The following is a 26,918-nucleotide window of genomic DNA, read 5'->3' on the forward strand; positions in this document are numbered from 1 at the left end:
CCTAAGTGCATGCAGTACAGATACACGTGTAGTTGGTGTTGGCAGTGGTAGCATCTGGTAACTTGGTCAATTGCGAAGTTACATCCATACTTCCCGCTGAAACCGCCGTCCCCGCCGGTGGCATTTCCCCCGGACGGCAGCGAGCGAGACCTGCGCAACCCGAGCCACCGGGGCGCCTGTCTTGGCAGGGCCGGAAGTGGTCAGTGCCTTCGGCCGAGTTTCTCAGAAGATCTGCGATTCAAAGAGATGCCCGGAAGAGTCGAAACGGGCGTGAGATAGATACAAAGTACATACATACAACTAGACGAGTAAAAATGATACTTTGATACGAAGAAAGCTACAGTAATCAAATACCTGTTTCTTTCTCTTTTTGGACATTCTTTAGTGCAAAGAAATCAGTACTCAGCGCCATGCGAGGATCAAGTGTCCCCACCTTCCATGATCGTACATACTCGCCCCGCTTCCCCGGTTTAGCGCACGAACCAAACGCCAAGCATTCACCGGAGCCACCCACAAATCCTTGGAGGAAATCTTGGATCCAGATGCTCAATCAGCAACATTGGCTCGTCTTCGCTCGTTTTTTCTTTGTTTCTTTTTTCCTCGGAAAACAAGCTGTAAAACACCGAAACAGAAAACGATAACCAAGTCTCTCTGATACTCGCGACATGAAGACTTCTCTTTCTGGTTCGCTATCGCAATATCGACCACCGCCTCACTGCGCCTCAGCACCTTAAATCCTTCACCGCGAGCGGCATTCCATCGGCATGCAGCGTTTCCCAGGAACGGGGGCCGGTTGGTCGATGCAACCCCAAGGACGAGTGAAAATGGTTGCACCAAGAGGATTCTCCCAAAATTGGCCCAAGAAATACTGCGCGCAGACGCGGGCAAGGGCAGCTCACATGGTCGCAGCACTGTAACGGTTGGTGTCCACAACGACTTTTTGAGCTCCACCTCTTCCTGGTCCCGGATTCCTCAAGTGCCCGCTCACACGTGCAAAGGCTGCAGCTTCGCATCTTGTCAGAAAAGGGAGCTTTTCGGGAGCGCTCGCTTATCCGCGCCAGCAATACCCAAATTGGGACGGAAAATTACACCTGACTCAGGCGTCCGAGACATTCTGACCACCCTTTTGGCAGTTCACCCTCTCAATTGGGCGAGCGCTGTTGGTGATGGGTGAGGTCAGCACTTGGCCCAACAATACACTAGTTGCTGTCGTTGCATCTCCAACGAGATTGGACATCCAGGACAGCCGGCGCGAGCCGTCGCAATGGTCAAGCAGGCTCATCACCAACACCAACAACTCTCGGTGACATTTTCAACGTGTGGGCCCGGCCCCCAAGAAATGTACGAAAAAACCGTACCAAACGAGCTGTCTCTCTCGCCACACACACAAGGAAAAATACCAAAGTCCAATTCGCCGACCATTCTGAAAAGACCGACCAGCTGGGTTGATTAATCGGCGATGATACTGATTCCCATGCCCGAGCATGCGAAGTGCAACACTGCACTACCACACGACCCCACGCGCCCAAGGCATCGATTTTGAGACCATGGCCAGAGGCTTGTACTCAGGTATTTACCCCTCTTTGAAAGGGCGAGCACAGCCACCGAAACGTCCTGAGGGTGGGGGGGAACCGATCGTCAGAAGCGGGAGAAGCGCAGCGCAGCATCTCATCAGGTTGTTGGACGCAATATCCGCCGACTGCGCACACGGACCACGCGGGAGCTAGGCTCGTAGCGTGGAGATGAAACAGCCGACCAAGAATCTCGATTACGCCATCGAATGTTGAGCGCCTTCCCAGTTGGGAGCGCACCTCATCGCGTTTATCTCACGCTAACATCCCAAGCTATCCCCAAACCAGGGGAGGGGTGGGCAAAATTGAGGAACGGGTCACATCGGGCTGACCCACAATGCGCGGATTTTGCCCAAATATAGATTGAGATAGATGAGATGCTGATTGGAGGGCGGCTATCCAACCCACTATCAACTCCCCACCAGCACCACCTTGGAGACAACCCCAAAGCCCGAAGCTATTTCCGTGTCCTGTGCAGTCAGCCAAGGTGTGGCTGATGATGTGATGAACTTTTCCAGCTTGTTTCATGAAACATCTCAGTCTCCACCAAGGATACGGTTACACGTGAGGAATTAGCTTTTTTTACTTCTTTTTGCCTCGAATGGGCCAGAACATGGACATGCAGCAGAGCAGCAACGCCAATTCTGGCCGGATCCGGCGGCGCTGATTGAGCATACGATCTTGGAGGGAGGGGAGGGGCTTGATGACGTGAACTCACAACCAACTAGTGCAATTCTTGTCTCTCATTTCCCCATGGTGTTTGCGAACGCCCACTTGGGAAGTTTAACCCATTTCATTCGATTTCATTCGATCGACTCAAGCCACACAAGCACTGGCACACTGCAGTATCTGATCTTCCCCCATCTCTCTTTTCCGGCCCCCATCCGGCCACACCCTCCCCCCCCCCCCCCCCCCCTACACGACAGAGAACAGGGTCAGCCAGCCTCATGATCAGCACATGCACGCACCCTCGCTAAAGACCCGCGGCCCGCCAGCACGGCCCAACTCTTGTTGGTTCTGCTGGTGCCTTGTCAAATCCCCAGCATGGCAGCATGGCAGCACAAGCAGTACAGACATTCCCCCCCCCCCACCAACACCACCGGGATGATCCAACCATTTGCCCCCCGTCCCCCCCGTCCCCCCGGCCACCGGTCAGTCGACGAGGGCCGGGGTGAGATGGGTGGGGGGGAATGAATGAGACACGCAGCACGCAACACGCAGCACGCAGCACCGACGAGAATGGCTGGCAGCCTCGTGGGTGCAGGTCGGGGATCTGTGTCAGCAACGCAAGCCACTTAAGCCATGTGGCTTTTTGGCGTTTTTTTTTCTTTTATTTTTCTTCATCGAGAAGGAGCCTGGCCCCTTGGCGTATCTTGGGGGGTTATCTGGGTTCGGCACTCGCCCCCAGCACCACCGCACTGTGCCACAGCCATCATGCAGTCGCCGTGTTTTAAGTCTGAAGTTGACGGTTGGTGATGGAGGTGGGTTTTTACTCATCCAAGCTGAATTATCGTGAGACCGGACAAGGCCGGATAAGACATAACGAGACATTGTTGCTGCTGCTGCAGCCGCCAACACCGACAACCAAAGCAACCAACCCAACATAACGCGGGGGCGTGACCGGTGCCGAGTGCAGTAGTGATGTTCAGGCTTGACTAAAGCCGAGCAACGAGCCAAGGCACGCGCAATACTCGAAACGAAACAAGTGTGACGAGTCTATTTTTGTCCCTTCAAAATCAAGTGCCGGCCGCTCGTTGCCGTGTGCAAAAGGCCGTTCCCGTCGGAGCAAGATCCGCTCCTTCTACCAACAACGCCGAGTATCGACCAACACCAGGTGTTACTCGGGCTGAATCGGTCGGGAGCTGGGTGGAAAGCAAGCGGTGGGGAAAATCTAGATCGGATCCGACTGCGCCGAGTTTCCCCCGCATTCGGGATTGTTTCAGATATCGACAGAGAGGGCGCAGCCCGATGCCAAAATCTGGCTGCCTGGTGTGAGTGTGGCTGCCACCACCGCTCCACCACCACACTGCTCGAGATGATCAAGAGCGACAAGGGAAAAAGGGCAGGTGGGGGCCGGCACTGGAGGGCAAAAAGTCCCCTGGCTCCGATCCTCGCGTGGCAGCGCCCGCGGCCGGGATGTTGTCGATCTCGCGCAACGGCCCAATGGGCGGGCGAATTTTGCCCACCTTCCCAGTTGCCCACCTTCGCAGTTTTGCCTCCCTCACCCCGCACCAAAGTTGGTTAACTCGGTGCCTGCGGCTAATCTGCAAAGACGTGCAAGGGCAGTGTGGCTTAAACAGCCGCCCACAAGCGCAGCCTTCCCGGTGAATATAGGCCTGGCGAATGGGAGGACTCGAATTCCCGTGTGGAAGTGCGGGCTGTGTCGAGCTTATGGTGCATATGGCCCAACCCCGTCACTTGTTGTTTCCCGCCCCTCCCCCAGCTTCGCGATATCGTATACTAGAAGTAGAGGTTAAAGTCTCCCCCTCGCTCTCGTTTAACCTGGGCGGGAAGGACCTGTCCCGGCTCTCCTCCACCGGAAGTGGGAGTGTCCCGCGGCCGTCCAGCGTCGGATCCGAAGAACGTGTGTGATACTCTTGATCGGTCTGCCCGTGGGAGCGTCGTAGTAGGATTGAGCCCTTCCTCTCCCTTCCTATCCCGAAGCTCTCCCTTCCAAGGCTCGGGTGGAGAATGACGAAATATTGATCACGATGGGATATTGGGAGCGAGATGGGCAAAGGGCCTATCGGATCCCCGGATCCTCCCCCTGACGCCACGGCAACGGGCGAGAATTACGTACCGATGAGTTATCAAGATGGGAAGCACGGGATCACCGAGCCAGCCAGATCTCGCCTCTCCAGCTCCTCAGCCGCACCCCTGCGTTTGTCCGTTGCGTCCTGGGGAGAGCCTTCTCGAAGCCTTCCATGCATGCTCTGCGCCGTCGACGTGCTTGTCGCAGCTCGCTGAAACCCCATCCGGCCAGTGATATCCCCGACCGGCAGGTCAGACTTCCAGTCTGACGCCCTCATACGAGGGGCTGGAAATGAAATGGACACCACCATCTCGAGCTGTTTTGTGGTGTTGAAGTAACACACCCTATGCAGGCCCGCGGCGTGGACGTTGGCGGGCTGGCCAGTTGGAGAGGGGCGTTGGCGGGGCGTGTGGGATTCGAGTCTTGGTGCCAGGAACGGGTAACGCCCTGCTCGGCATGTTTTGAAACAAGCGATCCTCGAGGGAATCTTCGCCGTTGGCTGCAGAGACATGCACAATACAGACTCCCACCGGTGGGGATAGCTCAACGAGGCGTGCTAAAAACAGATGCGTTTGAAACAAATCTGAGGAATACTCCGGTGAAGTCGCCGTTCAGCTGTTGGCTGGCTCTTACTACCGACGCGGTCAACGTAGCGTACATTGGTCGCCCTCAGGGTTGTTTCCGCGGGGTCGGGACGCGGGCAGCCAGGGCGACCGTTCCACCACGTGGGGATCTGCCCCGGAACCGGACAACAGTTGACGGCGCAACGGGCACAGGGGCGGACAGGCCGAGGGGGTCGCTCTGAAGGGCATGGGGTCGGGGACCGATGGGCGCGATGCTACCCGCATATGATGAGGGTGTGGTCGGCATCCGGTATTGCCGCCGCTCGTCTCCCCATCTCGTCGTCTTTTGGTTACACCTGCCCGCAACCCTATCCACGACCCTACCCGCAACCATCAGCCCGCGCAAAAATGGCCCTTGACCAGCCCGGACCTGGAGGCCCAGTGCAACGCGGGGCGGGACAATTAATGGGCCGGTTGATGGTGGATTGCATGGAACATCTAGAAGGTTTCCACGGTCAGAAGCGAAGCACTTGCAGCAGGTCCCGCCAGTGTTGCAACGCACCGTCCGGGGCGGGAAGCAAAGTATCGGAGCTGGAGCGTGGTTGGTCGGAGAGGTCAGGCTGGAGCGGATCGGAATTGCCGTCGAGTTTCCCACTCTGGAGCCACTGCATCGGCCCTGTGTGATAACAAAAGAGAAGCCCGAACGCGCTGTGATAGGCGACCGCGACGCTGTCTCAATTAGATAGTCGCCGACCTGAGGCAGATGTCGCATGAGAGCAACATCCTCGTGTGCCGCGTGCCATGGTTGCAGAGTGGGAGCGCAACAAAACACAACGGTCGAACCGTTTGTCGATGGTTTTTGGTTCAGCACGAAAAAGGTCAATTTTAAATTTTAATGTTTGTTGGTTGAAGTTGGTAAGAGCACAGAGCATCTGCCGACTTTGGTGTCTACCGCCAAGACTTGATGTTCGGTACCAGGGCTGTTCACCTAGGTGTTTACGTGATTACAGTAACTACACCGAACTTTGAACAAAGCTTTGACCCATCTCGAACTTCAAAGTCGTTATCCTAGGCAGCAACTCCACGTGATCTCCAACTTCAACCATCAACCGTGGCTCTTGTTTTCGCGACTTATCAAGGCAACCCATCATAACATTTGACCTGAAAGGAGACTGTGATTTAATGGGGAAAGCCATTGCGCAAAAGCTCAAATTGTAATTCAAGTCTGCAAGCGGCAAAGAGAGGGACTGCTCACCGCAAAACGAGTGCGGATGACCGAGTTCGGGAAAGGCCGAGAACAAGGCGTCACAGTTCGGCGATAGAGCATCGCCCGTGGTTTTCATCAAGTCGCTCGTTCATCAAATAGACGGCCAAAATGGAGTTCAACATCGAGTACGCCCATCCCAAACATGACATGCGCATCTCTCCATTCCCTGTGGTTAACATGGCGACAGCGACCTGCCCGTTCTTTTCCCTTATCCACGTATCTACCCAGGCAAGTTACTCCATTGGATTGCCAGACTGTACTGTCGTGTTACATTGCTGACACGGTGTTAGAGCAATATGCGTACGTGTGAGCCCGGCCATGGTGCCGCCATGGTACTGTGTGAATTTGGCTGACCTGAACATTGCTCTGTCCCAGCTATATGGTGGACTTGAAAAGTGAGTATCTTCAAAACAGGAACTAGCCATTAGTCCCTAGTCTGTGGTTAACATACTTTAGAAACTCTCGATGCCGGAGGAAACTGCGTGCTGGAGATGCCTTCGGGCACAGGGAAGACCGTCACCCTGCTGTCTCTCATCGTGGCATATCAGCAGTACTATCCGTCACACCGCAAGCTCATATACTGCTCTCGTACGCGACTCGATATTCTACAACCTAGGATACCTCGCAGGATGTGGCTAATTGTCTTCCTAGGGACAATGTCTGAGATCGAAAAGGCCCTAGTCGAACTGAAGGCTTTGATGAAATTCCGTACTGAACGGCTCGGGCACGAGGAGGAGTTCCGGGGCCTCGGCCTCACCAGTCGAAAGAATCTCTGCCTGCACCCGTCTGTCAGACGGGAAAAGAGCGGTAACGTCGTCGATGCACGGTGCCGCAGCCTCACGGCTGGTTTCGTCAAGGAGAAGAAAGAAAAGGGGGAGGATGTCGAGGTTTGCGTCTACCACGACGTGAGGACAACCACATCTCGATCCACGCCTTACACACACGCTGACCTGACCGTTAGAACCTCGATCTCCTCGAATCTCACAACCTCATACCTAATGGCGTCTGGACATTGGATGGCCTGCTGCGGTACGGCGAGGAACACAAACAGTGCCCTTACTTCACTGCTCGGCGGATGGTGTGTACTGCTTAAACTGTACAATGATAAGTACTGACGTAATTCTAGATGCAATATTGTAACGTCATCATCTACTCGTACCATTATCTCCTCGACCCCAAGATTGCCGAGCGCGTCTCCAAGGACTTATCCAAGGACTGCATCGTGGTGTTTGACGAAGCCCACAATATCGACAACGTCTGTATCGAGTCCCTAAGCACAGACATCACCGATGACTCGTTAAGGAGAGCTACGCGAGGTGCTCAAAACTTGGAAAACAAAATCAATGAGATGAGGGACTCGGACAAGCAAAAGTTACAGGATGAGTACGAGAAGCTTGTGGAGGGCCTCAGGGGCGCCGACGACGGCCGCCAGGAAGACTCTTTTATGGCGAATCCTAGTAGGTCCTAACCTGAGTTATGGGCTATGTACACACGCTCACTATTTGGCCTAGCTCTCCCCGATGACCTACTGAAGGAGGCCGTGCCTGGCAATATCAGGAGGGCGGAGCACTTTGTTGCATTCCTCAGACGGTTCATCGAATACCTCAAGGTCAGTAGCTCCGTTGATGGCCATTGGATCGCCAACATGTTGTGCTGACTGCCATAGACGAGGATGAAAGTCCGCCAGGTGATATCGGAAACGCCGCCCTCCTTCCTATCACATCTCAAAGAGCACACCTTCATCGAGAAGAAACCTCTGCGGTTTTGTGCGGAGCGGCTGACCTCGTTAGTGAGGACTCTCGAGCTCACAAACATCGAGGATTACCAGCCACTACAAGAAGTCGCCACATTCGCGACCCTGGTGGCCACCTACGAGAAGGGCTTCCTTCTGATCCTAGAGCCGTTCGAGTCCGACACAGCAGAGGTGCCCAACCCGGTTCTTCACTTCATCTGCTTGGATGCCGCCATCGCCATCAAGCCCGTGTTTGACCGCTTCAGCTCCGTTGTCATAACCTCGGGAACAATGTCACCGCTAGAAATGTACCCCAAGATGCTCGACTTCCCCACCGTCGTCCAGGAATCGTACAGCATGACGCTGGCCAGGCGATCCTTCCTGCCCATGATCGTCACCAGAGGAAGCGATCAGGCGTCCATATCCACCAGTTTCCAGGTCCGCAACGAGCCCAGCGTGGTCCGGAACTACGGCAGCCTCCTGACCGAGTTCGCCAAGATCACACCCGACGGCCTGGTCGTCTTCTTCCCCTCGTACCTCTATATGGAGTCTATCATCAGCATGTGGCAGGGCATGGGCATCCTAGACGAGGTCTGGAAATACAAGCTCATTTTGGTGGAGACACCCGACGCGCAGGAGACGTCTCTCGCGCTCGAGACGTACCGCACGGCGTGCTGCAACGGGCGGGGCGCGGTGCTGCTCTGCGTGGCGCGCGGCAAGGTCTCGGAGGGCATCGACTTCGACCACCAGTACGGGCGCACGGTGCTGTGCATCGGGGTGCCGTTCCAGTACACCGAGTCGCGGATCCTCAAGGCGCGGCTCGAGTTCCTGCGCGAGACGTACCGCATCCGCGAGAACGACTTCCTCTCCTTCGACGCCATGCGCCACGCCGCCCAGTGCCTGGGCCGCGTGCTCCGCGGCAAGGACGACTACGGCCTCATGGTGCTCGCCGACCGCCGCTTCCAGAAGAAGCGCGCCCAGCTGCCCAAGTGGATCAACCAGGCCCTGCTCGACGCCGACGTCAACCTGAGCACCGACATGGCCGTCAGCAGCGCCCGCCGCTTCCTGCGCACCATGGCCCAGCCCTTCCGCGCCAAGGACCAGGAGGGCATCAGCACCTGGAGCATGGATGACCTGCGCCAGCACCAGGAGAAGATGGACGACGACCGCATCAAGGAGCTGCGGGCGGAGCAGGAGAGGGAGCAGAACCCCGCGCTGGCGGCCCAGGTAGCGGCGCGGAACGGGCGCGAGAGCGATTATGAGATGGATGACGATGACGAGGCGGAGATGATGGCGCTGGATAACGATGCTTGAGGGTGGGTGGTGGTAATTGGTGTGCCGTACTACTAGGATAATGCACTAGGTAGTCAACGAACCTAAAAGGATGTAGAGAAAAAGGGTGATAGAACCAAAATACTCCTCGGTTATGATCTAGTCGTCTATCTCGAGGGTATCTATTAATAAAGAGGAGTTTGTCTACCATGATAGTCCATACGCCGACTCGGCTGTGGCCCGACCAAGATAAAATCCTGCTTCTAGGTAGTCCATAAACACCACTCCAAAATCCGAACCCATCCATCCCACACGCAAATACCAACCAACGCCATGCTGCTGTAATAATACCAACCCACCCAGGCCCAAACAAAACACACAAACAAACAACATAACCAACCCATAACCCCCCCTCCCCAAACCCACCATACCACACCACACCACACCACGCCCAAAACTAAGTCCCTAAAAAAGAAAACTAAACCTGCCCCCCAAACCGCCCCTTCACCTTCACCGCGCGCATCGCCGCCAGGGCATGCTCCCGGCCCGGCACGCGGCCAATCTCGACGCACAGCAGGCGGATCAGGTCCTGGTTGGTCCAGTAGCTGGTGTGGGCGCTGAGCATGTTGAGGTACTGCATCTCGAGGGGCCCGCCGCCCGAGCGCAGGTAGTAGTCGAGCTGGCCGTTGTCGTTGAGCAGGAAGGCCTTGCGCTCGGCCAGCTCCTCGCGCGAGAAGTCGTGCACTTCGAGCTCGAGCTGGGAGGGCAGGCGCGCGAAGTGGGGTGGTTTGATGGCATGCAGGTTGTCGTTGTGGTCGCTGGTGGCGGTGGTGGTGGTGGTGGTGGTGCCGCCGCTGGAGCCGGTTAGGCCGCGGAGGACGGCGCCGCCGACGGATTTGAAGAAGGAGGTGCTGACGCTGGGGACGTAGGCGACTTTGAGGCCGGCCGCGTAGACGGGGTCGATGGCGCCGTTGAGAAGGTAGGCGATGGGGTCTTCCTTGGCGAGGATGTTGTAGATGTTGTCGACGGCGATGCAGCCGAACACACCTACATCGGCGACTACATCCTTGGCTACCGTGTCTGCGACGTCGGCGCCTGGTTTAAGGCGGCCCCGCCGCGGCACTAGGCCGCCGCGATCGAGGAGAAGGAAGAAGCCCGCCGGGCTACCCAGCAGGAAGAGGTTCGTGGTGTCGAACTCGAAGAAGCGCGTGTCCGGGCTTGGGGTGGAGAGGTCCAGCGGCCGGGGGACACGCGTGGGTTGTTTAGAGAGAACTTCGATAGCCATGGCACTGCCGAGAGAGTGTGCGATAAGGTGGACGCGGCCTTTCTCGGAGAAACCTGGGTTGTTGCTGCACCAGAGGCGGTAGACGCGATTGGCCTCGCCGACGAGAGCGGCTATCATCTTGGGTTTGAGGTGGGACATGTAATAGGGAATGTCAAACATGACATCCGAGATCATACTCCGCACCGCCGGGATTGTGGGCGGCTCGATGTCTTTCAGAGTGAAACCCTCAGGGGAGTAGGCTGACCTGTCCTCTTCACTGGCGGGGTTGTTGTCATCGAAACTCAGGAGGTGACGCCAGTTGACCGGCAACACCATTATCCCGTTTTGCTCTGGTCGAAGAACGGATTTCACGGTCGGGGTCTCGAGTTCGATGTTGATATCTCTCCGGAAAGCGTTGACCGCATGGGTGAAGTGAAAGCTCTCGACACGCTCGGATAGCTTCTGGCCAATGCCGTGGGCAATAAGGACAAGGTCAGTGACCTGGCCCCGGTTCTTGTCCGCCTGGCATCCTGGGCAGCCGCCCTGCTCAGCAGTCTGGCGCAGCTCCGCCGCCGGAGTTGCAGGTGCTGTGTTCTTGCTGCGCGAAGCCGCCCCCTTGTCGTTCACCCGTTCCCAAACCGCTCGGTTGAATCCACGGACGACAGGCAGCCCGATGGCCGTGCCCTTCATAATCTTGGAAATAGGTCTTCGGTTATAATAGGCCGACGGCTTCTGGCTCGGCTTCAGCAGAAATGCAGCCGATCCATCTTTGTAGATGACATAGGACCTTGAGTACATTCTGGACTCGGGGGGCGGGAGCGCGGTGTCTTCTTCAGAGTGGACCGGCTCCAGCGATCCTTCGGTGGCTGCCTCTCCGCGGAAACACCTGGCAGCGCAGAAGGGGTCGGTGGATATCGGCGGTTCCGGTGGCAGGCCGTCTTTACTCTTTTGCCGCTTATCGGTAACCTCGGGCCACAAGCGGTGGGATACCTTTTCCTCGCCAAGAGGGCCGACGTCGAGTGCAGATCTTAGTTCATCGCCCCATGTCTCCGTCCACGGTCGAAGCTCGCGGTAGCCAGCTTCTAGTTGGTTTGCGACGCTGGGCTCGACGGGTACCATGGTGTCTCTACAGAACGGGATTAGCCTGTGCGTTTGATAGTTTCCCATCAACGTGCTTACCTATAAAACCAAGTTGCCCTCAAGACGGTGGCGATGTCGTTGACGGGAGACCAGTAGATCGGCTTCATCTGGAGCACCGGGAGCGAGACCATGTGCAGCCTCGAGATACCCACCGGCACCTCAACCGAATCCTCCAGCCGTTCGGCGGTTGGCCGTCCACGTGTAGATGCTCTGCTGTCACCTCTGGCCCTACCCCGAAGCACATTCCTCGCCGCCGCCCTATCATCCGGAGTGCCCACGCCAGACGACCGATTGGATCTTGGCGCCGACTCCACTCGCACAAAGGGCTTCCCCGAGATACCATCATCCAGCACCGGCGGTCGGGCCGGAATATACCCCCCAGCCGGCAGGCTCGACGCCAGCGAGGCGCCATCCACGGGCGGCGTCGGTGACCTGGCCCCAAGACTCCCAACATGCAGCGCTGGACTGGTGCCCAGCCCCCAGCCAACCTCATGCGCGGGTTTCGCCCCATCCGCCTCCGCCCTCAACCGCGCCAACTGCGCCATCACACCCTCCAACACGCGATCATGATCCAAAATCTGCTGCCTCCGCCTCGTCACCGCACAAAACTCCCTCCTCAACTCCGCCGACGCGTCAATCGCCAGCTCCGCACAACAAACCGGCACCCCGCCACCCCCCGGCGCGGTCCCCACATCCCCATCTACACCCCCAGCACCAGCACCACCCACAACAGCAACCTGCCCCTCCCTTTCATGCTTCTCCCTATGCTTCCCCGCCAACGCCACCACAATGCCCGCCAACTTCTCCCTATTCTCCCTCTCCAGCGCCGCCGAGCTGGGGCTCGGACTGCGGTCGCGGCGGGCGTGGGCGTGGTTGCGGCGGTCGCGGTCCGAGGCCAGGCCCAGCCAGGCGCGCTCGAGGGCGGCGTTGTCGGCGGCGGCGAAGGGCCGGAGAGGTAACAGCCTCTTGTTGGCGGGCCGCCGCGCGTCGGCCGCCGAGCCGGCGATGGTGGCGGCGGAGAGGGGGTCGTCGATGGGGATGGGCGAGGCGTAAAAGAATTGGGCGTGCAGGGGCGGGATGCCGTCGAGGCCTGCGGTGGGGGGTGGGGAGGGGATGGGCGCGAGGCGGCAGGGTGGGGTGAGGGTGTGGTGGGTAGTGGTGGGTTTCGGGGTGGTGGTTGTCGTGGGGGTGGTCATGGTGGCTGGTCCTGGGGAGAGGTTGGGGTGGTTAGTTGGATTGGTATGATGGGAGAGGAGGTTGGAGGTAGTTGTCGCGTATCACTGGTTGTCGAGAAGGGAACGTTGAATTCATTGGTGTTGCGGGGACATACAGATCTGTAATTCGTCTTGCAACTGGTTCAATAGTCGGCACCAATGATCGAGCACAGGCAGCTTCACACCGCCCGTCGACTTTCGAACTAGAGCGACATAAGGGGTGTATTTGGTTTTGAGGTTAAGCGGAATGTTTCGTTGGTGCAAATAGCTGGAGTGCAAAGTGTCGGGAATTGGTCCGAGACATGGCGGAGGAAGAAGCCGGATCGACCTAGGGACGGGAATCTGTTGAGGAAGGAAGCCTTATTGTCTGGTTGGACGTCAGGCTGATGACGTGGTTAGCCTAGCTGCAGTGGCAGTGGGTGCCTGCCGCTAGGAAATTAATTACAGCGTGTCCCATTCGCCGCCCTGCCGTGGGGACGCATGCCGGGCATTAAAACGTGCTAAAATGACGGGATAATTCTGGTGCCATGCGACCTCCAGTGGTCCACAGCACATGCTTCTATTTTCTGGGCACTCAGGCACCTCGGGGCAGCCGTTACCATGCAGGGAGGGGGGGGGGGTATGGAACATATTACAGTAACGATGTTCCGGGGCCAACATAACATCCATTCTGGAAGTTGTAGAGTGAGCATGACTTTTGAAAAAGGCTGTTCTTTCCAACAGTATCAGGGGCGTGCCTGACCATTTTTAATGAAATATCATATTTTCAATGCAATCTTATATTTGCGTACAATTTATATTTTTATAAAATACCATTTTTTGGGGCCCGGTAAAATACTGTAAAAGGTAATTTATAACCTTGTTTTTTTCAACTTCCGTTTTTCAACCCTGTTTTTTTCCTTTCGTTTTTTTCAACTTGGAATTTTACAATTTTCGGGTTTCTTTTTTTATTTTTGGAAAATCAAAGGAATATCACAATCAGGATTCGAACAGGGAGGTCACAGAGCAAAAGTGAATCAATTAACAACTAAGCTATCTGCATCTCTAAGAGGATAAGAGGGTGCGGCTTCCTTCGATTGATATACCCCGAAAATGGAAAGTGGCCCGTGCGGCTCGGAACGGCACGACAGAAAAATAAGTTTTTCGCAAATATACAGGTTTACGAAAAATATGCTCGGAACACAACATTCCAGTAAAAAGAGTCACCCACCTCTGTGGTAAAATCCAAGATAGATATTATGTTGTAATTTAATTTGATGTTTTGGCTGGAATATCCAATTTTTACAATATAATATCGGCTTTTGAAAATGGCATCTACTTGGTCATTGTAAGGTTTGCATGTGCGAGCCAAAACGGTATGTTGGCACCAGAACATGGTCACTCTAATATGTTCCTGACACCCCCCCTCCCTGCATGGTAGGTTGGAGAGTGGCAGATCAGTAACACAATATGTGGGGTTCTGATAATGAACCCTAACCCTTGGTAATCCATACAGCCATCCTCGCTCACGAACACAACTTCTCTCACACCCATCCATCCAAACCCATCTCTCATCAACAATATCCCACCATTATCCCCGTATCATCCTAATCATCATCAACCCTCCTCCCCATCCAAACCTCCACCCCCAAAAACCCCACATACCCCCCCAGCATCACCCACCCCATCCACCTCCTCCCCCCCAACCCCACCACCCCCAAAACCACCACCGCCGCCCCCCAAGCCACTACCACCTCAAACCCCGTAAACCCCCCCGCCAACACCTCCCCCTCACCCCCCAAAAACAACACCCCCGCACACAGCGTCACCAGAAAGATATTCGACCCGACCGTATTCGCCACCAGGATCCCGGGCTGCTTGCGCACGCCGCCGAGCACGGCGATGACTTTCTCGGGCAGGGTGGTCGCCAGCGAGAGGATTGTTGCGCCGACGGCGGTGGAGGAGAGGGAGAGCGCGTCGCCGAGGGTGGAGGCGCTGTGCGCGACCACGTAGCTGGAGAGGAGGAGGGCGACGAGGCTGAGGGTGAGGTGGAGGAGGTGGTGGTGGAGGGGTTTGCGCGGGCGGTGGTGTTTGGGTTTGGGTTTGGGTTTGGGTTTGGGTCCAGAGGGGCGGAGGAGGGTGAGTTGGTGGCCTTGTTCCGGGTCGTCGTCCTCTGTTGGGGAGTGCTGGGGGGTGGTTTGGTGAGAGTGGCTTGAGGTGCTGCTTCGTCGGCTGTTGTCATTGCGGCTGCCCTTGTCGCTGTCACTGTCCCCGTCTTCGGCCTCGCTATCGCTGTCGCTGTCATTGTCGTCATCGCTCTCGCTATCCGAGTCACTCTCGGGAGCGGTCAAAGTGCCCCGGTAGATGAAATATGCCACGGACCCGATGTAGACGACAAAGAGGACTATCAGTAACGAGCCGGTAAACCACTGGGGGATCGCCTTGATCGAGGCAAGAAGGATTATGAACAGCGAGGTGGCTCCCAGTAGAATGGTGGTGTAGATCTTGGAGCTGCGGTCGAACTCGACTTGGTTCATAAAAAGGAGGCCTAGAGAGAAAGACGACAGAATATTGGCTATTGACGAGCCGATGATATTCCCAAGTGCGAGATTCGAGTTCTTCTGACCCAAAGCCACGGCAACAACAACAAGCTGGGACGGTTAGTGATATGGCTTGACTTTGCGGTGGCATTGTATCAACCCACCTCCTCCCACTCGGCGCCGCAAGTAAGCAGCCCGATGAGGGTAGGGGATACATTCAACCGCTCTGCCACGATGGCCGTGTGGTTAATGAACTTGTCAGCGCCATATTGGAGGAGGAATAAGCCCGCAATGAAAGCTGCAATGTTGAACACGAGGGTATCACCGTCGGCCATAATGAGTGGTAGCGGGGAACCCTCGGGGAAGAATATTTACGCAGAATCATGTCAGCATATATCGAAGCATGTGAAGCATGTGGAGTTGCATTGTACATATGAGGGGTTCAATTAAGCCGGTTCCGGCAGCACAGCCCTGTCTCCCTTGACTCGCGCGGGACAGTGGCAATGTCTCAAATCAACCACAGATCTCCTCATCTTTCACCTGTTTTTCTATTCCGTGGTTTATTATATATTCCCACATTCCGTTCATTGCGCCTCCATGCTAGCTGTGAAGGTATACCTCGGCTTAGTATTTTCTCCTTCCGCTCTCTCAGCCTGGAAGTGCTCTCGAGTCTGGTCCCAGCGCTATCTCAAGGGATTCACAATCACTGCTTCATGGCGAACACTACCTATTTAGGATCATTAACTCTAAGCCAAACATTATGAAAAGTACGAAAAATACCTACTATACAGCACACAAACAGGCACAGCACCTATACATGACATCCCCCTCCCTCGGGCTTACCCAACCCCGTTTCCATCCCATCTTCAGCTCGCCTCACCGAGCTCCTTCCCGCCATCCCAACTCTAACCCATTCACACTAGATATACAAGTTCCACGTGCTCAATCGTCACCCACCCCCCAAGTACCGCCACGGGTGCCGCAGCGGTTTCAACTTGGGGAGTTGTGAGGTACATCACGGGTTCGAGACGTGGTCTCTCCCCACGGCGAAAAATCCCCCGGGGTTTTCGTAGCCGCCTACCCCTCAGTTGCGTGGTAACTAGGGTTAGACGGTGAGCTTTTTGTGTTTTTCTCTTTCTGAAATGAGCCCAGCAGTGTGCTAGTCGCCGCCGTCGTGGGAAACATGTAAGGTAGTTGTGCCAACCCAAGGGTATGGTATGCCCTTAATTATTGACCGGAGATGAGATAACCCTAAGCATAAGAAAGGAGAACTGAGGTATGATCAATGACAACTTATTAGTTATGTAGCCCGCAATTGGTAACGCCGCTTCCACATTAAACAAAAGCAAAAAAAAAGATAGAATAGGTGCCTACCTAGCATTCGCGATATGCGATTATCCTGAGACGTCTCTCTCTTCATCTTCTCTTCTTCAGTTCCCCTCTTTTTCAAGCCTGTCGAACTTAACACAGGGTCATGCTTGACAAGATCAGCGACGACCCGGGTGTTTATGACGGTACCTTATCGGTGTTGCTACAAGGTTTGGGGCGTGGCAGCGGGGACGGAGACCGGTGGGCTGGCTTGTTAGTGTTTACTGGAGTCGGGAACAAGCACCTGGGCGTCACTGGTGGCATGCGATGAGCCCATTTCATCAAGAACCAGCGTCTTAGCAACTGGTAGCATGTGTCAAGAATAAGCACATGAGCCTATGGTCGTTGCCGGATGGCATGGTCTTCATCTTGCTATTCGGCCAACGTTTTGATCTTTTCTGCAGTGCTGCTGAAACAGGGAGTGGGTGCGGAGCCCATCGACTGAAGGTTTATGTTGGTCTCTAACCTCGTGAATCCCTCGTCTTCACTGAAACCAAAGTAAAATCCACTTCAACAGTCAGACAGGCCGGTGTGTACATCTTCGAGGTAGGTGATGTGATTCCGGGCAAATTTTCTTCCACACAGATGCCCCCTTTCTTTAACTTACCAACAAAACGGTCCCTCATCTTTCTAGACCAGGCAACAGGTGTAAGTATGTCCCATACGACGTGGTGTAACAAGGCAGCATTGCCATTTTAGGCGCATGTTGTAAGCAGGCTCAGACCAGGGTTGGACCAAACAAGTTGGAGAGAGCCCGGCATTGATTGGAGAATTGGCGTTTGCATTTGTAGGAGAAATGGGAGAGGAGAGGGGGAGGGGTTTGAAGGAGGCAATGTGACGAAAAGTAATGCAATTCATTGAACAAGACTGAGACATCCTACGGGCCGTAGAGACACCTCCGTTTCCTTAATGGCGTGCGTGAGCCCTTGAGCTTCCTTCGCCTACAAAGGTAGAGATTACCTACCTCCCTCTAGAACGCCCCGGCCATGGGTATTGTGAGCCCGTTTGCTCGTGGAGCGGCTTCCTGCAGCCGGCGTCCCGATTGAGGTTGCAGCTCATACTACCCGGCACCCGGTACGGTACCTTATATCCAAATCCCCGAGCCGTCCCCGCACCTCCTTTGGGTTTGTGAGCCCCAGGACTTCAAGACACTTCTTCGAAAACCTCAATTGCAATGACGCTCGGCGTTCCTAGTGCGTCTTATCCTCCAAGTTTAGCACTACATACTGCCGGCAACTGGTCAAGGTCGTGTTAGTGGTGCAGCCATGGGAGACGGCGCTCATATTACCCCCAGTCCGGCGCCGGCTCACGATCTTAGCTCAGACAAGAAGGAAACTGTTCACGCCGTGGACTCATTACCCCCTCACAGCGAACCCCCCCGAAAGACATGGCTTGCCAGCCTCAAATCTTGGGCTGTCCTTGGGACTCAGAGCAATGTCCGGTCTCCGGTCTATCAGCGCCGTGCCCCGCCGCCGACAACCGAGTCGGACTCGCTCTGGTCCAAGTTACGGACCTTCTTCAAGTTCCTCGGGCCGGGTGCCATCATCAGCGTGGCCTATGTCGACCCGGATAACTACCAGACCGCCATTGCCTCAGGGAGCTCGTTCCAATACAGGCTGCTGTTCATGGTGCTGGTGTCGAACATCATTGCCATCTACATCCAGGTATGGCCGGCGTTTGCAGTGACACTTCAGGGAGGCCGGCTGGCTAACACCGCTAGTCCCTGTGTATCAAACTCGGCACCGTAACCGGCATGGACCTCGCCCAGCTGAACCACCGCTACCTCCCGCGCTGGCTCGAGCTCATCATCTACGTGATCGCCGAGGCGAGCATCATCGCCACCGACCTTGGCCAGGTCATCGGCCAGTCCATCGCGCTCAACATCCTGATCCCGGCGCTCCCACTGCCCGCGGCATGCGTCCTCTCGGTGGTCGACACGCTGCTCATCCTGCTCTTCTACACGCCGACGGGCGAGCTCCGCCGCGTTCGCATCTTCGAGGTCTTTGTGGCGCTCCTGGTCGCGGCCGTCTTTGCGACTCTCTGCGTGGCGCTCTCCATGGTCTCGCCGCCCGCGGGGCCCGTCTTCCGCGGCTTCCTCCCGTCGCGCGAGGTCTTTGTCGACACGGGCCTGTACGAGATGTGCGCCATCCTAGGGGGTACCCTCATGCCGCACGCGCTGTACGTCGGCACGGCGCTCTCGCGTTCGCGCCTATATGACTTTGACGCAAAGCACCACCCCGCCACCACCAGTACCGCAACCACCACAACCAACCCCCTTACATCCCCCACCTCCAGCTCCTCCACCCTCTCCCAACAACCACCCCCCTACCGCCCCTCCCTCCACGCCATCCGCGCCTGCCTGCGCTACTCCATCGCCGAGCTCTGCATCACGCTCTTCACCATCGCCGTGCTCGTCAACTCCGCCCTCCTCATCATCGCCGGCACCGCCTTCTACCACCCGCCCTCCCCAGAAACACCCCCATCCCAAGACGAACCCTCCACCTCCTCCGACGACCTCTACACGCTGCACACCCTCTTCCACACGCTCATCTCCCCCACCGCGGCCACGCTCTTCGCCACCTCCCTGCTCTTCTCCGGCATCAGCGCGGGGGTCGTCTCCACCGTGGCGGGGCAGGTGGTGATGGAGGGGGCGTTCGCGCTGCGGCTGGCGCCGTTCGCGCGGCGGCTGCTGACGCGGTGCGTGGCCATCGTGCCCGCGCTGGTGATCGCGCTGGCGGTGGGAAGGGAGGGGTTGGGGAAGGCGTTGGTGGCGTGTAATTACCTGTTGGCGATTGCGCTGGTTCCGGTGACGGCGCCGGTGGTTTGGTATACGGGGTGGGGGAGGTGTATGGTGGTGGGGGTTGGTGGTGGTGAGGGGGATGGGGAGGGTGAGGGGGAGGGTGCGGTGGTGGATTTGAAGAATCATTGGGTTACGGCTGGGGTGGGGTGGTTGTTGTGGTTGTTGGTGGTGGTGATGGATGTGGCGACGGTGGTGTTGGTGGGGTTGGGGGTGACGGAGCCGGATGGGTGAGGCATTCTGGCGTGTGCATACATACACGCGGAATGATGTATCTCTTGAGTGTTTTTCTGGTAATCTATGAATTATCAGTACGTCCTGTCATCAACCCCTGGGATATACCTCTATGCTCCCAGACCTTTGATAACCGCCATCATACGGCAACCAACGCTGTTCTAACCTCATGACAGACAGCCAGCACACCGCCCGAGATGCGCCGCCCAAAAATAGCAAAGGAACTACCTTGGAGGAAGCCAGCAAAATGGGTATCCGCAAGCAAATATCGACGCCTGCCCCAACCCCTAGTCATATCACATCTACCATTCTCCGTCCCGACCTTCTAGAATACTACCCACACCCTTGGGTCCTGTGCTTCACTCCGGTTTCTTCAAACACTTCAACAGCGGCGCAATCCGTGACCTCTTGCTTAATCCCACCCGGTACTGCACCTTCTGGGGGCCAGACTTGACATCCTTGGCGGCCTGTTTCTCCTTCTCCGTTGGCTTGTCTTTGGCCACCGCACCCTTTGCCACCGTCGGGTCATTCTCTTTACTATCGCCAACATAACTGCCGTCAGCATCTGTTGCTGCTACCTCTGGGTCGGGTTGGGCGTTGCGGTCCACTTCGAAAAGCGGTTGAAGTCCCGCCGCGTTGGACTCGGCTTCAACCTCGGCTTCCTCGTACGGTTGCTGCTCTGGCTCATTTTCGGGTTCGGGCTGTGGCTTGGAAATCTCGGATTTGCGTGGGCGACCGCGTTTCCGTTTAGACGGCGGTTTTGTAGTTTCTGCGGGTTCAGGGACCGGTTCTGGCTCAGCTTCTGCTGCTGGTGTCGGTCCGTCGGGCTCGGGAGCGGGTTCTTGGGTTTTGGCGCCCTTCTTCTTTCGTCCTCTTTTGCTCTTGGCCGTAGGTTTTGGAGCTGCTTCCTGGGCCTCCATTGCATCGATATCAATTGGTTCACCCTCGGGCAAGAATGCCCGTGTGTCCATATCCGCCACTGGTTGCGCTGTGCTGTGGCCGGTGTTTCCAACATCGTCCTGGGTTTGTAGATTTTGCGGTGGTAAGTCATTGTTCTCTTGCGTGCTTCCCAAAGGATCTCGTTCCCAAGATTCATCTTCCGCTTCTCGCACGACTTTTCTCTTCTTTGTCTTACGTGTTGGTGCGGGCGACTCGAGTTCGAATGCATCTAGTTGTGTAGGAGACGCAACCTTCGCCCTGCTCCTTTTAGACCTCGAACTAGCTGTGGTGGTCATATCCGTGAGCACATCAGGCGATGACTGCTATAATACGTTTAGCCATCCACAAATCCCTGCGCAGTCTCTGGCAACGAACCTGGTGCTCAACGCCGTAGCTCGGCGACATTCCCGCAACGGAATCCTGTCCTGTCTCTTCAACCACCTCCGGCAACTTCCCCGCTGATGCAACCCGGCTCGGCGTCGGGTAAGCAATCGTCGACGTAACTCGGCTTGGTGTCGCGTACGCAATGGTCGGAGCGCTCGACTTGTACATCTCCCCTGCTTCCAATCCTTGCCCCGCAAACGACATCTCAGAAGCCTCGGGCGGCATTCCCTCAGAAGAAAAGCAGACCGCCTGATACTGCTCCTTCTGACTCGCCGTGAGGGTGCTCTGGGTAACATACAACGATGGGATGGCGGTGTTGGGTATGCTGGAGTCCGTACCAAAGCTGGCTTTCTTCTTCCGGCTGCTTCGTGTCCGCCTGTCCGAGCTGGTTGGCACCTCTGTTGGGACGAGCATCACAGGACTGGGGTCTTGCGCCTGTTGGATCGCGCTAGATGGCGTTCCGTGCCTGTCGGTCCTGGTTGGTGGTGTGGCGTCGGGAAAGGCGTACGGGTCCTGGGTATCCGGCAGGGTATTTGGTACTGCTTCCTGCTCCAGACTAAGCTGCGCAACCTTGCGCTTCCCATAAGTCTTCGTGGACCTCTGTGACCTGGCCGAGGTCGGGACATCCCACACGTCGCTAGTCTCCTTGCTTGGCGTCGTGATATCTGTCAGGTCAATAACGTCCAATTCACGAACTTCCCGAGCCTTCTTTGCCTTCCAACTTCCAGACACTGGGTCGGTCACAGGAGTAAGAGAGGAGTAGTCCTTGGCCTGTAGTCTCTGGCCCGGGGGTGGAGCCGATGAAATGTTGGTCCATGTCGAGTCAGCATGTCCAACTGGTGCTGTATCCGGGATCACATCCTGCACGTCGGCAGCGGCGTGCTGCTGATCGTAGATGCGCTGAAAAAACGACGGATCCGTCGAGTCAATACCGGGGTCGGTATTGTTGTGTGATGCGTCAATGGTCTTGTAGCCTTCTTCATCACCAGACACCAGTTCTGTCTCAGGTCCGTCGCCAAAATCGCTGCCGTCATCCTCAGAGTCAAGGACCACGCCCCGAGGCGCCATTGTTGCCGCCTCGAATAAATATCACACTTTGTTGTCGTGGTTGTGGAGTGGAAGTCGCGGTGGGGGGGATGTTGTCAAATGTCGCGTCTCACTCGTGGGCACTTTACGCGCTGGAGCACCATCGTGGGTTGCCAAGCTTTATTTGTTAGAGCAGCTACCCTAACCCTCTACTACACATTAAGAGGATTGATTCCTAGAGTACCTATCCTAAGTGACTAATGCTACTAATTAATCTGCTTCTGATTTACCTACTCCACCTCCTCAATCAGAGGCTTCTTAGGTCGGGAGCTACCCTCACCGGAATCCGCACTCTCTGGGTTAACGACCAACCCAGCAAGCCTAGTGAGCGTGAGCCCAGCAAACCCTTGACTCTGTGCAGGCCCGGCCGGCAACAACCTCACAATCCTCCAGTTCTCCAAACTCTCCACCACATCCTTCGCATGCTGCACCACCAAACCGTCGTTGTCCGTCTCGGCCACATACTTTAACACCCGCAGTACGTCCTCTTGAGCTCGCGGCCCGAACGGGATCCCGGTATCTCTTCCCCTCTCCCTCGCCTGGTCCAAAGCCTTCACAAAGCTTAGCATAAACATAACGGCGGCGCGTCTTAAGATACCTGCTTCTGCCTCTGGTTCCACCTGCAACACCATGACGCAGAGATCCACCACGCCGGTCACCAGGCTGCGGCCCAGCCCGGCGACATTCACTTCGACCGCCGCACCCAGGATCGATAGCGCCGAGGCGCGCACCCTAACGTCCTCGCTGCCGTTCTTACTTTCCCAACCCTCCACAATCTGCTCAAGAGCCTCATTGCGGAGCTTCTCCTCCGCCGTCATCCCCTCATCATCCCCCAGATCCGGCACATCACCGCCCCACGCATCCGCCACTTCACGATTCCTCTTCTCCCGCGCCTCCGCCTCGCGGAGCTGTCTCGCCTCCGTCTTGGATCTGTGTGCGCGACGTCCCGCGGTGGCCAACAGCGCGGTGCCCGTGTCGTGCGCGAGGGCGCCTGCAAAAGTCTCACCCAGGCGCTGGATGACCTGCAGCAGTGCCTCACCGAAGCGTAGGCGAGCGTCGAGCGGGCGGGTCTCGCCCTCGTCGAGGAAGCATTCTGTGAGCTCGCGGACCACGGATTTGGGGTGGGCGTCGCAGAGTTGAAGATACAACTTGATAACGCGTAGGTAAACGTACTCCTCGGCGTCGGCGATAACGGATGAGAGGAGGACTAGGATACCGGGTATGTCGAGAATAGGTGAATGTGCCGTGATTAATTGGGAGATGAGGTTCAGGCCTTCGGAGCGCACGGGAGGGGGGGATTCGGGGTCGAGGATGTAAGAAATGGCGAGGTTATAAGTCTTTCGGTCTTCGATCTGCTGGTCGGTAGGTGCCGTGGTGGCGGGGCCGTTCGGGTCCAGTTCATCGCGGTATTGAAGAAGTAGACTAAGGTTAGAGGCAGTCTTGGAAATCTCGGTGTCGGCTTTGGAGAGCTTGTCAAGGGACGACTCGATAAGGCCGAGAATGTTGGCATCGACCTGAGACTTTTGGAAACCGACGGCGGTGATAACGGTAGAAAGAAGGCTTAGCACCACGCCTGTGATCTCGTCGTCATCGTTTGAGCTATCTCCAGAGCGCGCCAGTACCTGGCCGGCGAACTCGAGAACGTGCTTCGGTTTTGTGGCAAGCTTATCGGGGAACCTCTCCATCATGCGTTGGAGCACCTTGATCTCGACCAACCGAGCAAGCACATCCTGGTCGTTTATATCCTGGTCGTTTTCCTCCTCCCCCGCGATACCGTCAGATTTCGAAAGCGGCGGGGACTCTGTCCATTGCTTGAAGAGTTGAAGGAAGCCTAAGGAGATCTTTTCTTCGGGAAGGCTCGACGAGATAAGGTCTAGAAGCTTGGATATTTTGTCGTCTATGGCCTCGAGTGTGAGTTGCGGCGTCGGTAGGCCATTATCTCTCAGGCGTTGATGTTTTGTGTCTACGATTTGAATCAAACCGTCTTCCGTAGATTTGAATATCCACTCGGGGTTCTTATCGTCGTGGCCACCGCTGTATCCAAGGTTCTGGGTGAAAAACGGGATGGCATAAGGATTCGCGATTAACTTGGTATGGATCTTTAGTAATTCCATCGCAGTTGTGCACACCTTTGCTGCAACGGGCGGCGACGGCGTGGGCCAGGTTGCAAGAGCCCAAAGTGGTAGGACCACAACAGAGAGTAACCGCCGACAAAGGGTTGGATTCGGGTGCCCGGTCAATAACGCGTGCAACCGATGAAGCGCAGTGGCCAGATCGTCGTACGAGACAACAGTCTTGTCCTTACTTAAGTCGAGTACGGTATTCGCATCGGTATCGGCCTCATGTGAGAACCGAGCGGGGGGTTTGATGGGTTTCAGCATGGGCTCTGCCAGAGACTTGTAGCCAGTGGACCCTAAACAACGCGTTAGCTCGAATTATGGATGAGAACGGGAGAGGCGTCCGTACCTGTGGCTCCCGAAGATTCTTTCCCCAAAATGTTGAAGCCGATAATGTAAGCGGCTGCTCTGGCTAAGTCTGGTCCTTCATTTCCATCAAGCAACGCCAGCAACTGGGCCGCGATGGCCGGGTACCACGCCTTGGGGGTCATTGTTCGTGATGGGTGAGATATGGCGTCGGCTGCAAGAGTGAGGGCCTCCTGGGTGATATTGGCTCCCTTCGACTGCGGGACTGCTGCCTCGGACACGGTTACCATGCTCGAAGGATGGATCGAGGCGACGAACTCTAATGTGGCCCGAACGCCGTCTGGACGCTCGGCTGGCACTCGCGCCAGCTTCTGCAGCAGTTGGCGGCGCAGCCATGGTGGGCACACGCCTGGCTTGATCAAGCCGTTGAGGGCGGTTATGAGGGTAGGGGTTTTAATCCTAGAAAGGGGTCAGATATGATTCAAATAGCATCGGGCATCGCGTTGAATTACCCCTCAATCACCCCCTCCCATTCCTTGATAGCCTGTGTGTCCTTGGGTTGTTTGGGGTTGAAGGCCTTCAGGCCTGCCTTGCAGATGGCGATGGAGCTGGACTGGGCGGCGGCATCCATGGTGGTGTTGTCCTGGTACCAGGAAAGAAGGGAGAAAATAAAATTTCAATAAAATGTTGTATTCGCTAGGTAGCCGTGATGATAATACGCGGGGCACGCTTTGGCCGTCGTGAATAGCACAGTTTCCGTGCGATGAGAAGTGGTCGACGTTTTTGGCCGGCTTACGCCGGGATGCTTTGTTTATGTAGGGATATGAGTGGGGGTGACTTCCCACAAGAAACGGGATGGAGTAAAAAGCGGAAAGTATCGAAGGCACGGATGGATGTCCGTGGTTGACTGACTGACTTTGATGATGAAGTTTGTGTCTTTCTGGAAGGAGAGCTGGGGCGATGAGAGTGAAGGAGATAGAAGACTCCGGAAGTGGCAAAATGTGGGGCCGAATTTGTCACCACAGGCGCAGGTGCTGCCAAGCCAGGGAACCCATGCAGGTCGTTTCCCACCAAACGCGTCTTCCCAGAGACAACGCGTCTCCCAACCTTCAACTTCCTCAACCTTCCAAACGCTGCAGAACTGCCCTTACAATGTCCAACAGGAATCGTCCCAATTCAATGCCCGCCAAACCCAGGAAACCCGCTTGAGGTGCAGATTTTGTCAATTCACATCGAAATACACAACCACCGACAACAATCTCAACGCCGACTCGCCCTCTCAGCCAACGTCTTTCGCCATGAGCACCTCTCACGCATCACGCCTTCCCCACAGTTCTCCGATTCCAATTTTCCGCAAGGAATGTCGCCGCTACCACCTCATCGGGATCTGGACCCCCACAGTACGTCGCAGCTTCGATCCCGTATCGGGTACTCTCAAGCTTGCCGCGCTCGGATCTACTGTGGTCAGCTTCCTGTCCCCTGGGACAGGCCAGTCCCGTGAGCGTGAATTGGTCTCGGAACTTAACCCTAAGTACACATTTGGTTAAGCAAAGTCTTGCGCTACTCATAGTCATTCGGTCCCCTCCTTCTATTCCCGCGTTGCTCAATGGTCGGGTTGCTGCTGGCCGCTGAAAAGTGGTGCAGCCCCGGTTCCGGCGGCGACATGGGCGGACCGGTGGGGTCCGAGCTCCAGTCACCCCTTCGCGGGTGGGCGACCGTCTCGTCCCATGAGTCCACACGGTAAGCGCCTCTGGTCCGAGGCCGCTCGTCGGGACGAGACACTGGAATTAGTACTCTGGTCACAATGGATTGTCTGCGGCGGTGTTGGTTAGACGACTGAGACCGGCGGACACACTCTTGCATGCTCTTTGTGGTTGTCTCCGTTCGGAGCAGCCTTCGGGATGAGAGGGAGAGCGCAGCCTCGGCTCCACACGGTCATCCAGCACATTTCATCTCCCCGCCTACAGCTCGCCTCGCAGGAATCACCTCCGGGTGAGCGAGGGCCGCCAGGCTGCCTACGGAAATGTCAACGGATGATACCCAACTCGCCGTGCTGCCACGCTCTCGGTACCCTTGACTTCCAACCCCCCCACCTCTGCATGCGTGTCCCGCCTTCTCACGACTCCGCCGACCCCTGCGGACCGCGCCACGGCAACGCAGCATGCCCAACGCGTCATGTGTCTCAAAAACACCATGAGGTCCGACCAGGCGCATTAACTCGTCCTCGTAGGCCCCGTCCTACGTCCGGCGAGACGCCAAAACACCGCCATGTCTCCGACACGGCACCCTCCCCCCTTCCTAGGCCCCCTTTATGGTCTGTGGCTAGGAGATGATAGCACGGTTTTTTTGAGGATGTCTTTTGTCCGTGCGGTACCCGCCCTTCTTTCGTTCCG

General features: G+C 56.4%; 7 protein-coding genes across 7 annotated transcripts; 3 read left to right on the forward strand and 4 right to left on the reverse strand.

Annotated features, from left to right (window-relative positions):
- Window positions 1-4,381: 4,381 nt before the first annotated feature.
- F5144DRAFT_595184 (uncharacterized protein) lies at window positions 4,382-5,135 on the reverse strand (the record flags this gene model as incomplete). Its single annotated transcript, XM_066790668.1, has 3 exons — window positions 4,382-4,667; window positions 4,903-4,906; window positions 4,982-5,135. The coding sequence occupies 3 exons, from the start codon at window positions 5,133-5,135 to the stop codon at window positions 4,382-4,384; spliced, it is 444 nt and encodes a 147-aa protein (XP_066639652.1).
- Window positions 5,136-5,960: 825 nt separating this feature from the next.
- F5144DRAFT_345338 (uncharacterized protein) lies at window positions 5,961-9,417 on the forward strand. Its single transcript, XM_066784257.1, has 10 exons — window positions 5,961-6,278; window positions 6,341-6,381; window positions 6,444-6,453; window positions 6,529-6,548; window positions 6,610-6,741; window positions 6,805-7,058; window positions 7,115-7,231; window positions 7,280-7,610; window positions 7,665-7,762; window positions 7,820-9,417. The coding sequence occupies exons 1-10, from the start codon at window positions 6,262-6,264 to the stop codon at window positions 9,197-9,199; spliced, it is 2,400 nt and encodes a 799-aa protein (XP_066639653.1). The 5' UTR covers window positions 5,961-6,261; the 3' UTR covers window positions 9,200-9,417.
- On the reverse strand, window positions 9,298-15,734 carry F5144DRAFT_623009 (uncharacterized protein). The gene is made up of 6 exons (XM_066792124.1): window positions 15,459-15,734; window positions 14,420-15,405; window positions 12,892-13,103; window positions 11,601-12,651; window positions 10,038-11,547; window positions 9,298-9,914 (listed from the first exon to the last, which is right to left on the reverse strand). The coding sequence occupies exons 1-6, from the start codon at window positions 15,627-15,629 to the stop codon at window positions 9,636-9,638; spliced, it is 4,209 nt and encodes a 1,402-aa protein (XP_066639654.1). The 5' UTR covers window positions 15,630-15,734; the 3' UTR covers window positions 9,298-9,635.
- Window positions 15,735-17,927: 2,193 nt separating this feature from the next.
- On the forward strand, window positions 17,928-19,858 carry F5144DRAFT_550546 (natural resistance-associated macrophage protein-domain-containing protein; the record flags this gene model as incomplete). The annotated part of the gene is made up of 4 exons (XM_066787643.1): window positions 17,928-18,326; window positions 18,383-18,840; window positions 18,958-19,399; window positions 19,772-19,858. The coding sequence occupies 4 exons, from the start codon at window positions 17,928-17,930 to the stop codon at window positions 19,856-19,858; spliced, it is 1,386 nt and encodes a 461-aa protein (XP_066639655.1).
- A 100-nt stretch (window positions 19,859-19,958) lies between these two features.
- On the reverse strand, window positions 19,959-22,179 carry F5144DRAFT_345513 (uncharacterized protein). The gene is made up of 2 exons (XM_066784258.1): window positions 21,008-22,179; window positions 19,959-20,955 (listed from the first exon to the last, which is right to left on the reverse strand). The coding sequence occupies exons 1-2, from the start codon at window positions 22,082-22,084 to the stop codon at window positions 20,053-20,055; spliced, it is 1,980 nt and encodes a 659-aa protein (XP_066639656.1). The 5' UTR covers window positions 22,085-22,179; the 3' UTR covers window positions 19,959-20,052.
- A 30-nt stretch (window positions 22,180-22,209) lies between these two features.
- Window positions 22,210-25,455, reverse strand: F5144DRAFT_581920 (uncharacterized protein). The gene is made up of 3 exons (XM_066789456.1): window positions 25,038-25,455; window positions 24,569-24,984; window positions 22,210-24,515 (listed from the first exon to the last, which is right to left on the reverse strand). Exons 1-3 carry the CDS (start codon window positions 25,154-25,156, stop codon window positions 22,333-22,335), a joined length of 2,718 nt encoding a protein of 905 aa, XP_066639657.1. The 5' UTR covers window positions 25,157-25,455; the 3' UTR covers window positions 22,210-22,332.
- F5144DRAFT_538637 (uncharacterized protein) lies at window positions 25,456-26,357 on the forward strand (the record flags this gene model as incomplete). The annotated part of the gene is made up of 2 exons (XM_066787105.1): window positions 25,456-26,022; window positions 26,074-26,357. Exons 1-2 carry the CDS (start codon window positions 25,824-25,826, stop codon window positions 26,355-26,357), a joined length of 483 nt encoding a protein of 160 aa, XP_066639658.1. The 5' UTR covers window positions 25,456-25,823.
- Window positions 26,358-26,918: the final 561 nt, after the last annotated feature.

This window comes from Chaetomium tenue (genome assembly GCF_020726465.1).
Source record: "Chaetomium tenue strain MPI-SDFR-AT-0079 chromosome Unknown F5144scaffold_6, whole genome shotgun sequence".
Lineage (NCBI taxonomy): Eukaryota > Fungi > Ascomycota > Sordariomycetes > Sordariales > Chaetomiaceae > Chaetomium > Chaetomium tenue.